Below are 15,625 nucleotides of genomic sequence, written 5' to 3'. Positions count from 1 at the left end.
GGGTTCATGAGTATAAATATCTCCCCAGGCACTAGTTTGAAGGCCGGGCTCATGTCTATACCGTAGTCAAGCTCTAAGGCCAATGACGATTGCCCATGTGATAGCTCAAACATGACATTATACAGCATGTCGTTGTGATCTTGGATGTCATGTTGTAAAAGCAGATGCCTCCAAATCTCAGAATGGCAGACGCTGTGGAGTGGGAAGACAGCATCGAGCCGGGTAGAGTCGTAATAGAGTCTGTATTCCCCAAAGCCGAATTCCGAGTGAGGGGCGTTGACATCATTCCCTCTCTCGGCCATTATGATCCCCTCCTCTAGCCTGCCACGACCAGTTAAGAAGGCCTTTTCGGTACTTGATGGAGCATTGGGGTTGAAACCTAGGAACCGGACTTCCTCTACCCAGCTAATGTCGCAGTCATCGAAGTAAGCAGGATCAAGCCCGCGGTAGGCTTCATCCCCTGCATCAATCCCACTCACCTCATCTTTGACTTTGGACTGTAAGGCAATTGGAGGCTTCTGGAGAGGTCCACCGCATATCGCGCAGCGATAGTCTCCAACGCCAAGCGTCGTCATCGCATCACGATGGTGGGTGTGTCGGTGCAATAGGAGCGAGGCTTAAGTCTTGACGAACGCCGAGGGCTTTATTAATTTGGCGAACGGGGCGGGAGCGTCATTCACCCGACGAGTCGCCCTACCGGCCCGGGGGTCTACCTTACGGGCTACCTACCTACTATGCAGTAGTGCACTTTGTGGGGCGGTCCGACCCACACAGTGAGAGATGGCAATCTTTACGATGACAGAAGTCTAGTTTCAAAGGAGTTGTGCATTAGGTTGGAATAAACGTATTTTGTTCAAAATGTTCTCTTTCGTTTCTCCAGTTAACTACTCTTGTGGGTTTACAACCACCTTCAAACCGCTGACCCCCTTATTCAGGATATCAAGGGCTTCGTTGAGTGCTCCGAGACCACCATCAATATTCTGCGTTGGAAGCGGAATGAGCTTGTTTTCCGCAATTGCTTGGGGAAAGTACGTGTTGAACGCCCACTTCAGAAGACCTGCGTTCTTCTCTTCTCCCAGAGGCGCACTCCACGAGCCAAACTCACGCGTCACACCTGCCGGGAGATCGTCCGGGCCGAAGGGCGGTAGCAGTGCATATATCTTACCACCGCCCTGAGCACCAAGAACCCCGCCGGTGATCTTGATGGTATCTGGAAGAGAGATGGAGTCCACGACGTAGTCGTAGGGTCCTTCCGCACTCAAAGCTTTGATGACCGCATCGGAAGATTGTGTATGGTCGATGACTTTCACAGCCCCAAGCTTAGCCACAAGCGATTTGTGTCGAGGTGACGTGGTAGTAACGACATCGTAACCAGCTTGTGCAAGATATTGCACAGATAGACTTCCAAAGCTTGAAGTACCACCGTAGACCAGTATCTTCTTGCCACTCGGCGGGGCTTTGCTATGCGCATCAGGCTTGTGAAGTCCCAGATGCTCATTAAACAGGCCGATGACAGTGCTGAAATTTCCAATCAGACCAACGGGACCACTGAAATCGACTGAAGCTGGCAGCTTGCTGGTGGTGACATCCCGAGCGATGACTTGCTTCTGGAACGCGCCGAATTTGTTGCCTTCAGCACCAGCAGTCTTAGCTGATGCGACCTTATCTCCGACCTTGAAGTCGGTGACATTTGGACCAACTGCCGTGACTGTGCCTCCATACGATGTACCCAGAATAGCAGGATAAGGAATTGGGAAAACTCCCAGTTTGGCAAGTTTCGCGTCGATGGGCACTAGAGCGATGAATTCGTTCTTGATCAAAAGCTCGTGCGACCCTGGCTGTGGGGTCTCGACATCTTGCACCACCAACGGTGTCGTGGCAGCCGGAATAACAGCGGCGGAATGAGGCATGGTGAATAGTAATGATTGAAAACTCTTGGTAGTATGGCTGATCTGGGTTTGGGATGTGAGTTGAAGAATTATTACTCGGATCAACCGTTCGCGCACTTCAACGCTTTTTATGATGGCCCGTAACTCTAATGTCGTGCTCAGAGGCTCGATTATGCCATCATATCCAAAGTTACGCCAGAAAGTTCGACGAATCATCAACCAACATGATTTCGAATTCAAGCTCGGATGAAGACGCAAGTCGCACGCTGCTACCGCTTCAAACGGTGATTTATAAGCCGCCGGACTGCTTAAGCCTTGAATTAACGGAACATCCGGAGAACCCCCTGCCCCTTTGTATTTCCCCATCGTATGGGCACAACTGCTTCCGCAAAAAAGTCCGCTTCGATGCAACTACAGTCAATAACCTTCTGACATGCAGTAAGCAGGCTTTCATTCATCTGGGGAGTCCAGCAGTGGAGATTGATCAATCCGTGCTCCCGATACCAAGCCCACGAGATGGGACGGGCGCTCGGATCTTGATTTCCCACTACAGCCATTTTCCGAAATAGAACTTCAGGATCATGTAATGTGAAATCCTGAACATCTTTCCCTTCATGGCTTGGTTGTCCAATTTGGAACCTTTCTCTATCCGCCATTCACGAAATGTGGAAGCTTTATGACTACGACCTCGGCGATTTTGGAAAGACTGGGCCCGCGCAATCGGATATCATCTCGATCGCCTGCAGCGATGACTTATATTGTCTCAAAGACATCGTCATCTTCGTACGCACTTTCGTTCTGTCCCCTATGCAACTGTTATGTAGGCATGTGCCCAGCGCTTAGCCAGAGACAGTCGGGGAACCTCCTCACTAGTTATCCCAGCTGCAACACCGTGGCAAAGCATCGTCACCAAGACACATCTGCTGATTATCAGATTGTAGTCACAACAAGAGCCGAAACCTTGCTTTTTTAACAGCCCATGATCTACAGTTGAAGCACTGACCGGTCTTGCGGGTACGCTGTAGTTCGGCTCCTTGCGACGCTTGCAGGGGTCGTGATACTGAGATGGGCTGACGATGACAAGGATACTTCGGACGCCCTCAGACGAAGGAGGGCACCTCGTTGATCTCTCTGAGAAATCTCCGAAAGGTCATCCAAAGATTTTTTGGGGTCCATCGAGGGCGATTCGTGTTGTTGGGCGATGCCGATACAGGCCAAGGAGACACTTCCACGTCGTCGGGATTCTTGTGGTCTGATGTCGGTACGTTCCAGGCCATCGGGGGCTCGACTTGAAACGCTTCCAGCAACAAGGTCGTAAGGTCGCAACTCGTCACTCCGGGGAACCTCGCACTCCTTTCGACTCCATAAACGCGCTTGAAACGCATGACATTCATGTGGGTATCTTATGGCACCATCCGAGAGGTCCGTGAATGACCGATCACACAAGATAAAAGACATTGGATCGCCATTGAGTTTTCGCATTATTTTCCTTCTGCCAGCCATTTTCAAGTCGCATTCTGCAACCTGCCATACTTTCAGATTTCCCAAACTTTCGCAATGAATAACAACAATAAGTCTGGCCCCGGCGGGCCAGGGAACTCAAGCAACCCCCGTCCAGGGCAATCCCCCTTTCCCAACTCCGGCCCTCTGGTCCGACAAACCCCCACAAACTCCCAGTCAAGCCAACCGTATACGAGCTCATACAGCAACAACTTCGACAGAAACAATTCCAGATACAGTACTGGCAGAACAGACGAAAGCAGATACAGTCAGGAGAACAATGACTACACCATCCCACCTCGATCGCCACAGCGTCTATCGCCTCCACGCCAGCAGCCCAAACGCGAACAGGCTGGACGAGCTTGGGAGGACAGCATCTATGGCATGTACGGTGACTTAAAGACGCCAAGAGACCCACCACGGCAGAATCAACAGTCAAGACGGCAGTACCAGCAAGAAGACGATGACTCGTATGACGAAGAGGTGCCCCGGCGCCCAGATCCCGAGCCGGCACGGCCACGCCCGAACCGGGCTCGCACCAATCCCGAGGAGGGACCGAGGCGTGCGAACACCACTCGTCAGAACCAGCAAAATGAGAGATCTGGTCGTTCAGAAAGACGAGACCGTGGAGATCAGCAAAATCGGCAAGATGGCCGGGATGCTGACGGCAACTACCGGCGTGTGCACATCAACATCGACACAGGCGGTGATGGTGGCCGCTCTTGGACATGGAGTACCGACGACCGTGATCGCGAGCGCACCAATGTCAACATTGGAACTCCTTTTGGAGGTACGGGTTTTGGGGGATCAGGGCCATCACTTGTCAACTTCGGCGACTCTGGGTTTCCATTCGGTGGTCGGAACAACGGCGGTGGCAGATTGCCTGTGAATGTACCTTTCGTCAACGGACTCCCGGTCAACCTGCCATTTGGATTGTAGCCTGTGACCTCACAGCGCATGTTGAGATTAAAAACACCTTGTACTATTACATGTTTGTCAAGGAGAATAGTCTCCGAAACTGCCATCGGAAGAGCGTGTCTTGACTTGGACGGCGAGGTAAAAGCAAGGAGTTAGGGCCGTTGCCTAGGGAAACAATTTCAATTTTTGGTTGCAGCCTATTTGTGTCAAGTCTATTACTCTTCTGAAGACCTTGAAAACAGAATCTGTCCCCCATAGGTTAGTTTCTTGATCGCCGTAGCTACAGCACGAACTTCGATCCCACGAAACACGGTGCGTATATACCCGGCATTTGCTTGTTCAATTCTGCCTTAGCTCTCCAGCCAGTGCAGTGACCCGCAAGAAGTACCTTGACTCCAGATTCTTTCAGGTCAGATGCAGTCTGCTCGATGATGTCGGGTTGCGCATCGGCAAGGTGAAAACCGCCGATGACTGCATAAAGTGACGCACCGCTACCAAGATCCATGGCGTGCTTCGCCGAGTTTACCACACCTGCGTGGCCGCACCCTGTGAACATCACAATCCCCTTGTCTAATAGTATCGTCAGCGATGTCGTTTCTTAGCCAGTCCACTTAGATAGAGACAAGACGAGACTCACTTTTCAGGCGGCACATCAGGATTCTCTCATCAAGCATTTTCTCGTCCTGTTCCCAGTCGCCCTTGGTCTTGTCAAACCTCATTCCAAACCTAAAGCCGGCCTCGTAGCCTGATACTCGTGGAATTTCTCCGGAAATCAGAAACATGTTGTCCAAAACCGTATGGGATTGATCATTCTTCGTCACAGTGCCACCATGTGCCTCAACTTCCTCGAAAGTCGGGTCAGCTTCCAAGGAAATGACAGGCATGCCGGGAACCTGCGCCCCCCGATAGTCTGGGCGACCAGGATGAAGGTCAACTGTGACTGGTAACAGATCACCACCGTTCTGCTGACGAGCCTCGGATACCATATCAAGGACTTTGAGCATTCCGCCGGAGTGATCCCTGTGCCAATGGCTCAGCGTGATCAGTTCGATTTGACCAGCGTCAGCTCGGAGGCGTTTGGCATTCCGCTCCCATATATCTTCCTCTGGCCCTGTATCGAAGAGAATTGTGCGCTTTTGTCCGTCTTTGATTCCCGTTATCATCAGCGAAAGCCCGTGGGCACTGCAGCAGATGTTGCTCATTCGCAGCTCTGGGACTGGACCCCCTTCCTCGGGAGACTCTCGGATGGCACGCATGGTGAGGTCTCTGATGCCACCGGTCTGCTCGATTAGAGGATTGGGACAGGGTGAGATAGGATCGAGTTCATTGTCGATGATCGCCAATATTTCGAGACTGTCAAGCTCAACTAGGTCCGCCATATTTGCTGGTATGAGTTGAGGCGATGGCGCTCAAAATTGAAAGAAGGAAGGCAAGAGCCAAGATGACGGATTAGCACCAAGTTGGTCTGCGGACAACTGTCCTATATTTCTAGTGCTGACACAAGCGATGGATGAGAGGCACCGAAGTTCTCCCGTCTTTTCAACATGCGGTTGATGTAAGCTTGATCAATTAGCATTCCGGACGAACATCTACCCCAAATTGGGCGCTGAGATGACCTACAACACCTGTCCACACACGGTTAGTCCTCTCGCTATTGCTGCGCCTCTTAGTCACGACCCGAAGCTTGGCGTGATTGTCGCAGTGAACGATTGTCCAAACATTAGAACCAACAGCAGCAAACATGAGGGAAACCGCCCTTGACCCATGTATTACTGTGAGCGGTCACGCGCTCAACTTGCTTGGCCCAACACAAGCCCCTGTATTAACCCCAGTATGCCACGGTCTGTCGCCCAATTCAGCTTGAGGCAATTGAAGTATTTATTACCCCGACAGCTCTCCAGCTACTGCGGTCAAGAGCTGTTTTCCTCACCGTCTCGTGGCACATAACGCCACTGAACGCGCACCAATCAACCGAATCAAGCAAAGCCGACACTCACTTTTCCAACACAGCAACTATGCATACGCCTACACTTGCAGCGCTCATCGGGGCAGCGCGACTCATCAACGCCCTGGAATTCATAGCGCCCGACACCGACCGCAAGCTCAACCTCTCCGCACCAATCACCATCGAATGGACGCTCAATAACGAGGGGAACGCTGAATGGACGGAAGTCGATCTCTGGTGGTACGGCCAATTTTCAAATGGGGGAGGGAATTTCGGATTTGCCATTGAAGAGAATTTCACGACTACGGGCGACGGGACATACGGCTACAACTGGAATCCGGCCTCGGAGGTGGAATCATTTACGAAGAACCAGAACACGCTCTCTTCTGACAAGGTGTTCTACTTCTTGATCAAGCGACATGCGCCCAGTTCAACATCTGCTTCCACTCTTGAACCAAGCGAGAAGTACGCGGTGGAAGGATACGATTTGATCGGAAGCTCTGCAAGCCTGATGAAGCCTATGTGGGGTGTCGCGGTTGCTGGTCTTGCTGCAGCTTTTGCATTGATCTAGCATTCGCCCCCTCGTTGAGAGCTCGAAATCCAGTACGAGAGAGTCGGAGAAGGCGGACACTGGGCAGGAATATGGAGCGGACTCGAGCCTCACAGTGTCATTCCCAGTCCCCTCGGTGCAGCGTCCTGGCATAGGCAACTTTTGTTCGTCTCCTCCAGACTGGTTACACTACACACTTATCAGTCTCATTCTAGACTTCCGTTTTCTCTTCAGAGCGAGTCGTTGTTGTGTGGAACAGACTAGATATAAAGCATCGGTCAAACACTGATCTCAGAACACAATAGATCATGATTTAGAGAGCACCTATGAGAGCAAGTATCCGTAGCACAGGAAAGACGTGCATTTGATCCCATCGTGCGGCTGCTCGGGCAAAGCGAAGGGTCAAGAAGGACCCAACTTAGTCAGAACCGGCCGGTTAGCCAAATATTGTGAACCCTGGGCTCCTCAGCATTCCATCTCCTCATGTGTACGAAGCCCATATTGCGTTCTCCAATCTGACATTTCGAGTTTCCTGGCTTCAAACACTCTCCTTACGGAATACTGCACATCATAGATTCTTCTTGGACCAATCCATGCTCTTCTAAGCCCATATCGTACTTACCCGATATGCTCTAGGACGCAACGAAGCAAGAGAGTATGATGGTATGCCGGGGATATATGTATAATAGCTGGGCTTAATAATGATTTAAGCTATCATAATGCCTGATTGGTCTTGCTGGCAGTTCAACAAAATTAGTCAACGTCCTTGACCCATTGATCAAGGCACCGGCTTTTTCTGAGTCATACACTCCGTTGCGTTGACAGCGTCCGCCCCCCTTTTTTTTCCCCGCTTATGCAAAAACATGAAAAAAAGCCAATTTTACGCTGTGACGCGCATTTCTCTGCATCGCACGCAAAACGCGTCAAAGTCATCACCAACACCTCAATTGCCGTCAATCACTATAGTCCCAGTAGTATTCAAACGTATAACTACACGATAGAGACATAAGGTGTGTATTTCATGCTTCCGTAGCAGTCAATCTACCCATCGAGGCATTGCCAACCCAGCTAGTCACCTCATCCCCATACCATTCGACCAACAAAAGGTCTATTTTCGTCATGAGAGATCAAGATGACATTTGCTGAGGAACAGAAGAAGAGACCTGCTGTATGACTTTATATATCTACTCAGCATACGGTTTGTATGGCTCTGAGTAATATATAAGCATACCAAGGGGCTTGATACGGTTCTTCAGAGCAAATGCTTTGGCAGTCAACAGGATTAATGACTCTCCTGATAGCTCAGCTTGTTCACGATATTGAGCAAGAGTCTACTGCTGTATAGATTGTGCCCTGTTACTTACAGTTTGCCGCTGGTCAGTACATGTCCGTGGTTTATTATATCAGATACATCGAGAAAGACGCCGGGCGACGACGACGATACAATGGCGCCCAGAATATCGAATCTACAGCTATCGACGATCGCGATGATACTGCCATTCGAAGACCAAAAGACCCACGAGCTGGCAAGTATCGTTGGCTGTACCGAACGAACGATTCGACGACATAGATCACGACGTAATATCACTGGCGAAGTGCAGAGATATAAGAGGTGCCGCCAGAGTCGACAAAAGATGGAAATATGGCATCGTACAGAGCTTCTTGAACTACTGCAGTACCGCAGCGATCTATCTCTTGAAGAGATGCAAGATTTCCTATTTGAAGCCTTCGAGATCCAGATCAGTCGTTCTGCAATCAGTCGACAGTTAAACTCAGCTGGCTGGACGAACAAGAAGTCCAAGATTATTGCTGCTCAGCGAAGTGACGAACTACGATACGAGTACTTGTACCGTATACGACGATATCGCCCCGACCAGCTGGTATTCGTCGACGAATCCGGCGTCAATAAGGATACTGGGATACGGAGGACTGGATGGGCGCCGAAAGGGCTTGCTGCGTTTCGAACTGCAGAGATTGATCGGTTTCAGAACTCTCGCGTACAGATCCTGCCAGCCCTCACGTTGAGCGGTATCCTACACTTGACTACGTATTATGGTACGACTGACGGCGATGGGTTCTTTCGTTGGCTACAGGAGTGCCTTATCCCGAAATGTGGGCGTTTTCCAGAGCCAAACTCTGTCATCGTTATGGATAACCTCTCCTGCCATCGTATACCTGAAATCGAGGGTTTATGCCGGGTATCAGGTGTCCATCTCGAGTTTCTGCCTCCGTATTCACCAGACTTCAACCCCATCGAAGAGTACTTCGGCGATCTAAAGCGATACATCAGGAAGACGTATTCGAAGTGGAACAACGATGAGAATGACACTCGGGATTTCATGGAATATCTACGTGACTGCGCTATGGAGATTGGGTATCGTCTACCCCAGATCGAGGGCCATTTCCGCCATTCGTTCGTCAACTTTGATGGGACAGAGCATATATTTGACGATATCGAACTATAAAAGGGAGGATTTGCTGCCAATATTGAACATCAGCAAGCAATCCAAATTTTCATCGTGCGTTCGCGCGCAATAGATCTTAATCGTGTCGTCATATGATGGTCAATCATCAAATCCATGATTGTAGCCAACAAGATTGCCAAAAGGTTAGCCACAAGCGCACCAGAACACAAAAAATATACCGTCGTCCATTGTTTTCGTCGGTAGCTACGTATACATATCAATTTTGCCTGTATAACGGCTGAAACGCGTTGTTGATGCTTGTGACGATGATTTGTGATGATGACACGTCATCACGATCAGAGACTTCAACCATAGTCAGAGACTTCAACTGCCCCTAACCAGTATCGGGATGGACCGAAGTGTATTGTTTGCAGATCCAAAATAACAGTAATTCTATTGCTTTTATACGTATAGAGCGGCAGTGTTGAATCTACGGCTATGGGTAGACTTTTCCGTGGTTGAACACGTCATGCAAAAAAATCGCGCATACAGTCAAACTTCACACCACTCTTGCTGTATCACTCTTCTTCGTTATCCTCCTCCGAGTAATACGTCTCTGTTGACGACGTATCACTCGAGATTTCAATCTGATTGTCCTCATCGCCTTGCTCGATTTCGTCTTGTTCGATCTGTAACTGCGTGGGCAGCATCTGCGACGCTGACAGCAGTGGTGACGAAACGAAACCAAAGAGTTCCGAAACGCCTACAAAGTTAGCCATATTCGACAGTAAACAGCTCTATATACACTCACCACGTCGACCAACTTCAACTGGCGTACCACGGATCTCTTGCTCGATGGATTGACGTGGCACTAGGGCGTCGATATGTCGGGATGACCCCAACTCGCCTGAAACTAGCGCCGCAGAGTTTTCAACTGGCGCCGCCGCCGTCCCTCCTGGCAATCCAGCGTATATTCTTGTATAAACATCTCCTTCTGACTCTCGATGGTTTGAATGAAGTTCAGAGTGAGATACCACGTCGGAGAGGGCGTCAGACTGCCCTCCGTAGTAGGCGCTGTTGTCTATGAAGGATTTGATCGAGTTCCTGACATCTTCGGTAAGATCTTGAGTAAAACCCTGTTCAGTAAACCAAATATCTGGTAACTTGCGAATTGCCCGCAAGCTACTGTCTACTGATCGCAGTTTCTGTAGCTTCTTTCTGAACCCTTCGTCGACGTTATATCGCTTGCCGCGGACGGATATAAACCACTTGATGAAGCTGGCCACTTGATCTAGAGCTTTTCGAGGCGAATCCGGTACCACTGGCGAGGACGAACGAATCGGGAGTGCGATACTTGGTTGACGAGTGCTTGGAAGGTTCAATGGCGGAAGAGTTGGCAACGAATACTGTGAGATGTTCGCATATGGCCAATATGCCGGCGGCGGCGGCGCCGGCGGCGGCAGCTGTACGTATGGGTTAGGATATTGAAGATGACGATCTGGCGCCCCCGCGTTGCCGTATATATTGACGATGGCGTTGCTGTTGGCGTTGGTTAGGCCAGATCTTGACCCTGATGATGGAAGTGCGGCATTTTCAGCCTTCTCTTCCGTCATCACTGTCGTCTCCTGGTTATCATCAACCTCCACGATATTCTTACTTCTCTTGCCCTGGCGTTTCTGATCCTCTATAAACTGGTCGTGAAGAATCTCACCAAGCAGTTCTTTAGGTGGTTCCATATTGTCAACGCCAGCCTGTCCAGTCATAATAGCCTTCGCCCACTTCTCTATATGGTGAGATTTGATCTTGTAGTGCTTCTGGCCTAGTATATAGCACCAGTTGAACTTCTCGTCGCCCGAACTATTCTTACATCTCTGGTACTCTGGGCAGATGTGCGTACGGAGAAGTTGTCTGTGCATACCCTCCTTCCGACGCTCGACGTTTGCAGGATCGTTAGCCTCACGATCGATCGCCTCTTGCATGCCGGCTGAAACGCCTGCTCGGCCACCTTTTCGAGGCGTTCGTACGCCAGTCACTATACCACCAGAGATTGGTACGGCGCTGTATTGCCACTTGACGGTGAGGTGGACTTCACCCCTCTCTTCAGCTTGTTCAAGAGAGGGGACAATATCAACCCATGGAATACTTGGCCAAGTGACCCCTCCAGTAGACGGATAGACCCGAGTGAAGATTGGTGTTGGTTTAGATGCGTTGGTGGGCTTCCTCCAAGCAACGACAACAGCGATATTGGCCTTCTTCACAATATACGAGTGAGCCACTTCTGCCTCAAGTTGGGCGCCGCTGTCTGCCTCCCAGTCTCTACTATTCGCATCTAATACAGGAGCAATACTGAATCTGTTATACGCGATGCTCTCGATGGTTAGATCGAGAACAGGTAAACCGTTACCCTTGAGCGCTGGGCCACGGGTAACCTGGATTTGTAGCAGAGTTGGTTCCTCGTTACCCATATCGTCCTCCTCTTCAAATACATCGTGGAACGACATAAACGTATCATCAGCGCTATGGCGAGGGGCCGTAGGCGTATCGTCCGCAAATCGAGTGGTTTGACGAGGGGTTGGGTTAACTGGGGTCGAGTCTGGTCGAAACGGTGGCATCGACGAAGGCAGAGTACTTCGGAGCCGGATCGTATGCGGCGGATCCTTCTTTCGCTTCCTCTGCGTTGTCGTTGCTTTTTGGCGAGAGGACGCTTTTGGAGCTCTTCGTGATGACGGAGGGGCTATAAGTACACGCTTTCTTCGCGATGTAGACTCAGCCGCCACCAAATCATTAGTCTCGGGTCCAGCCTCGGCGACGATAACCTCCTCGGCGGCCTCCTCGGCGGCCTCTTCGGCGGCGGCAGCCCGGCGAGCCCTCTCGGCGGGCGTAACGATCCTGATCGACGGCGAGGCAGAGCGTTGAGGAGGATCTCTGGCGGCGTCCTGTGCCAGTTGTTGTATACGTCGTTGTTTCCGCGTACCGTTGGCGATGGGTGACGGACGATGCCCAGAAGGGTCATCATCCGCCTGCCGAGCCGCGCGGCGGCGTTTAGGAGGCATCACGATGCCCTCAGATAATGAGATTCAATAGAAATAGATCAATTGAAGCCATCAGAATAGGTCAATTGCCGTACTACGAATATCTACGTGGCGTTGGGCAAATTTTCATGTATATACAGGGATTATGCGTGCGTAATTTCGGCAAAAAGGGGGGGCGGACGCTGTCAACGCAACGGAGTGTAAGCGCGCGGGAAATCAGCTTTGTGCAATCTCCACCGCTGTAGCGGAGTAGAACAATCCCGTCACGCCTCTCTAAAAGTTTATTACTTTCAACGGTAATCTGAGGATGCACCTGGTCGGTGTCACTGAACAATCTAGATGGCTGCAAGAAAAACCGGACTTTTACTAGCGGATAATACTGGTGCTTCTGTCTCAAAACTTGTGCTGTGGAGGACGTAACTGTCACTGGCCGCATAATCTCATTTTATGAAGGTCAGTGTCACAAGTTCTCGGCATGGGATTCTTCGCTGTTGCCGCAGAGTTGAGGGGCTCTCCTTTCCATACACGCTTAGTATGGCCCAACAATACCATGCAGTATTAGAATGCACGAGCCAACAACGGCGCGCGGTAATCCAGCTGGCATCCAATACAAACACTAAAGAAACCGAAACCGAGCAGCATATTTGGTGGGCGGGCCGTAGGATCCGCAGCTCAACAAATATCTTCAAGCCTACGGAAGAGCAACTCCATTCCGGGTCCGATATCATTATGAAGCCCGATGGGCCTGATTTAAAAGTTGTACCAAATCTTCTGCGGAAGCCCTCCAGCTACCTATCTTCATCTCACCTTCATTTACAGCATGACCGAACCCCACGAACCCGCGCGAAAATTGCGTGGCAACTGCCACTGTACTGCGGTTGTGTACGTCGTCTACTTTCCAAAACCCGGGAAAGCCACACAGTGCGGTTGCGACTTATGTGTCAAAAAGGCAAACCTATGGTTGTCTGCCAGCAGGAGTGAGGTCACCTTTGTCAAAGGGGACGAGAGGTCTCTGACGAGCTACACCATCGGTGCGGAAGATACCACTTACAAGGTAAGAGTTTGCGATGATCCCCCGCGGCAAACACGATCTCACCTCACAGTTCTGCGGTATTTGCGCTACTTCTGTGATGGCGACCAGTTCGTCTGATACACAGATAGCCTTTAATGTAAGTAGTGGTACCTTCTACGAGGTGACCTCCGACATCTGACTGTATAGGCTCGGACATTTCAAGCCCTTGATGTCAAGAATTTGAAGCTGGAACAGTACGAAAAGAGTCCCTCGAAATCAACAGTTTCCTTATAATAACTTTTGATAGGGTTGATTATGTTGGGCATAGCTCTTCTCAACAACGCTCTATCTTGAAAACTGCCGAAACTTCTCCTCCTCTGGACAGCCCAAATATTTACACAGGAGGCTGCCATTGCGGAGCCTTGACACTTCGCCTGCGTAGCACCCCTCTGGATAGAGCCTACGAAGGACTTGTGTTAGAATGCAACTGCAGAGTTTGCGAGATGGTAAGTTTCACATCGCAAATGAATTTGTTTTGGTACATGTAGCTTGCTCACTCGATCGAAGAACGGTTATGTCTGGGTATACCCCAATGACGAAGACGTTGACTTGGTAGGAGACGAAAAAGACATTGGGCGATACAAGTTCAGCCACAATATTCTCTGGAAATCGTTTTGCAAAACTTGTGGAGTCTTCCTCACAAACAACCACAACATCCTGTCGAAGGAAGAGCATGATGACTTGCCTGAAAATGCAAAGTTTTGGCATGAAAAGTCCAAGGGGGGAACGCCAGTTAATGCTCGAGTTCTGGAAGACATCGACCTTGAACTCCTTCACCAGATGTCTGTCAAGTTTGATGGGAAGAACATCCATCAGCCCCCATATTCTCATCCGTGATATTGATCGTAAATGCGAGCATTGCGATTATCTAGATACTAGAATAGTCTATTCCTCTCTCAATAATGGACCAAACTTTACAGGTTCCAGTAACTCGTAATATTCCCTTTGCGGCAAATGGTCTGGGCACCATCTCTCCATGCCATACCTCAACCAGTGGGCGTACGTTCCTTCCACCGCATCGCTGCCTTCATGTTTCCTCCACAAGCTTCCCAACGTAGGTCCGAGTACTTGAACAATCAAGCCGTGTGCTAGTTTGAAGCCAAAGCTTCTCGTAAAACAACCTTCCACGATTTCCCGTGCCAGTTGTTGATCGTCCAACTCCGGCTCTCCAAGCCGCGCCACCTTCAGGCTCATGAGGTTGAAAGCCTGTACTCCATTCCAGTTCGTATACTCATTGATCAACTGACTCCCAACCATGTAATCCGGCGCAAATATTTTCTCCGTGACATATGCGGGGCCGTTCCAACCTCTCTCTTCGTCGACTGTACTCATAACCATCGTAATCGCTTGTCCTTGGATGATGTAGTCTGTCAATCTTTCGCTCAAACTCGTGTCTCCCGATTTGCTGAACGATTCTCCCATTAAGGGCAGCCCTTTGAGGAGTGGATGACTGTGTAGACCCTCCGTATTCGTTTTCCCCTCCCACAATTTCAAGAGAAGATCATGACATGCTTGCCAGAACTTGTTTCCGGGAAGACTTCCCATGAAGTAGTTTAGGAGGCTGTAGTCTCGGGGACCACCGGCATTGTAAGACAATACTTCAAACGGACTGTGTGGGTTGGCGATAGTTTCTTCCCATAATTTATCAAGGTCGCCAATCTGCATGAACCCCACGTCCGTGTAGATACCGCCGTACTTGAGCAGTAGGGGAAAGCGAACGAGATCGGAGTAGTGTTGGGTGGCAAACTCCCCGTCCAGGACGCCATTAGTGAACGCCATGGGCACGTTCTTTGGGTTTCTTATGTCGATCCAGTTCCCGATATATCCAGATGACTCAGGCTCGAGGTCCACAACTCGCATTGTCCAACCCTGCCTGGAGAACCGACGGTGCCAGGTGCGAACATTACGCTTCGCGTATGGATGTAAATCGTCGTAGCCTGAGTTCCAAAAGAACCAGAGATTCTTTGTGGATGTGACTGGCGGGGCTGACTTGATGATCGCGTCCACTTCAGCGTCTGACCGAAGATCGAGCTGGTCCAGTGGGATTATGCGAAGACCCTTGGGGATGGGATATGGCGGGTCGCAAGTTTGATTGGTGCCGTTATCGACGGTCATTATGTCGCACAATTTGAAGTAATTCCAAGAGTAGGTATATTACTCGATACTTTGACGGCGATGTAATCGGTGCTAGCGCGATTTGTCTGGCAAATATGGAGATGGTACAGGAGAACCGAGAATCAGCAGAGCCAAAGTATGGGCCGTGTCTGTGACCTGTTGAGAGAATGAAAAGCAAGGTGGTTTAATTTTCATTCGA

The 15,625-nt window shown here is 50.2% G+C and overlaps 7 protein-coding genes across 7 annotated transcripts; 4 read left to right on the top strand and 3 right to left on the bottom strand.

The window, feature by feature from the left end:
- Window positions 1-884: 884 nt before the first annotated feature.
- On the bottom strand, window positions 885-1,910 carry azaJ-0 (Dehydrogenase azaJ; the record flags this gene model as incomplete). Its single annotated transcript, XM_036642248.1, has 1 exon — window positions 885-1,910. The coding sequence occupies one exon, from the start codon at window positions 1,908-1,910 to the stop codon at window positions 885-887; it is 1,026 nt and encodes a 341-aa protein (XP_036491651.1).
- A 1,536-nt stretch (window positions 1,911-3,446) lies between these two features.
- CGCS363_v010398 (uncharacterized protein) lies at window positions 3,447-4,328 on the top strand (the record flags this gene model as incomplete). Its single annotated transcript, XM_036642247.1, has 1 exon — window positions 3,447-4,328. One exon carries the CDS (start codon window positions 3,447-3,449, stop codon window positions 4,326-4,328), a length of 882 nt encoding a protein of 293 aa, XP_036491653.1.
- Window positions 4,329-4,522: 194 nt separating this feature from the next.
- CGCS363_v010397 (7,8-dihydropterin-6-methyl-4-(beta-D-ribofuranosyl)-aminobenzene-5'-phosphate synthase) lies at window positions 4,523-5,686 on the bottom strand (the record flags this gene model as incomplete). The annotated part of the gene is made up of 3 exons (XM_036642246.1): window positions 4,523-4,552; window positions 4,696-4,877; window positions 4,945-5,686. The coding sequence occupies 3 exons, from the start codon at window positions 5,684-5,686 to the stop codon at window positions 4,523-4,525; spliced, it is 954 nt and encodes a 317-aa protein (XP_036491382.1).
- Window positions 5,687-6,322: 636 nt separating this feature from the next.
- CGCS363_v010396 (uncharacterized protein) lies at window positions 6,323-6,823 on the top strand (the record flags this gene model as incomplete). The annotated part of the gene is made up of 1 exon (XM_036642245.1): window positions 6,323-6,823. One exon carries the CDS (start codon window positions 6,323-6,325, stop codon window positions 6,821-6,823), a length of 501 nt encoding a protein of 166 aa, XP_036491383.1.
- Window positions 6,824-8,436: 1,613 nt separating this feature from the next.
- CGCS363_v010395 (uncharacterized protein) lies at window positions 8,437-9,267 on the top strand (the record flags this gene model as incomplete). The annotated part of the gene is made up of 1 exon (XM_036642244.1): window positions 8,437-9,267. One exon carries the CDS (start codon window positions 8,437-8,439, stop codon window positions 9,265-9,267), a length of 831 nt encoding a protein of 276 aa, XP_036492242.1.
- A 3,792-nt stretch (window positions 9,268-13,059) lies between these two features.
- Window positions 13,060-14,148, top strand: CENPVL2 (Centromere protein V-like protein 2; the record flags this gene model as incomplete). Its single annotated transcript, XM_036642243.1, has 5 exons — window positions 13,060-13,293; window positions 13,343-13,408; window positions 13,459-13,505; window positions 13,559-13,757; window positions 13,819-14,148. The coding sequence occupies 5 exons, from the start codon at window positions 13,060-13,062 to the stop codon at window positions 14,146-14,148; spliced, it is 876 nt and encodes a 291-aa protein (XP_036491649.1).
- A 48-nt stretch (window positions 14,149-14,196) lies between these two features.
- FCK3-0 (putative glycosyl transferase FCK3) lies at window positions 14,197-15,426 on the bottom strand (the record flags this gene model as incomplete). The annotated part of the gene is made up of 1 exon (XM_036642242.1): window positions 14,197-15,426. One exon carries the CDS (start codon window positions 15,424-15,426, stop codon window positions 14,197-14,199), a length of 1,230 nt encoding a protein of 409 aa, XP_036491384.1.
- Between the last annotated feature and the right edge of the window lie 199 nt (window positions 15,427-15,625).

This window comes from Colletotrichum siamense (assembly GCF_013390195.1).
Source record: "Colletotrichum siamense strain Cg363 chromosome Unknown KSG_Cg363_contig07, whole genome shotgun sequence".
NCBI classification, from domain to species: domain Eukaryota; kingdom Fungi; phylum Ascomycota; class Sordariomycetes; order Glomerellales; family Glomerellaceae; genus Colletotrichum; species Colletotrichum siamense.
Note: the sequence above shows the minus strand (reverse complement) of the source record. Positions and strands in the feature narration are given on the sequence as shown.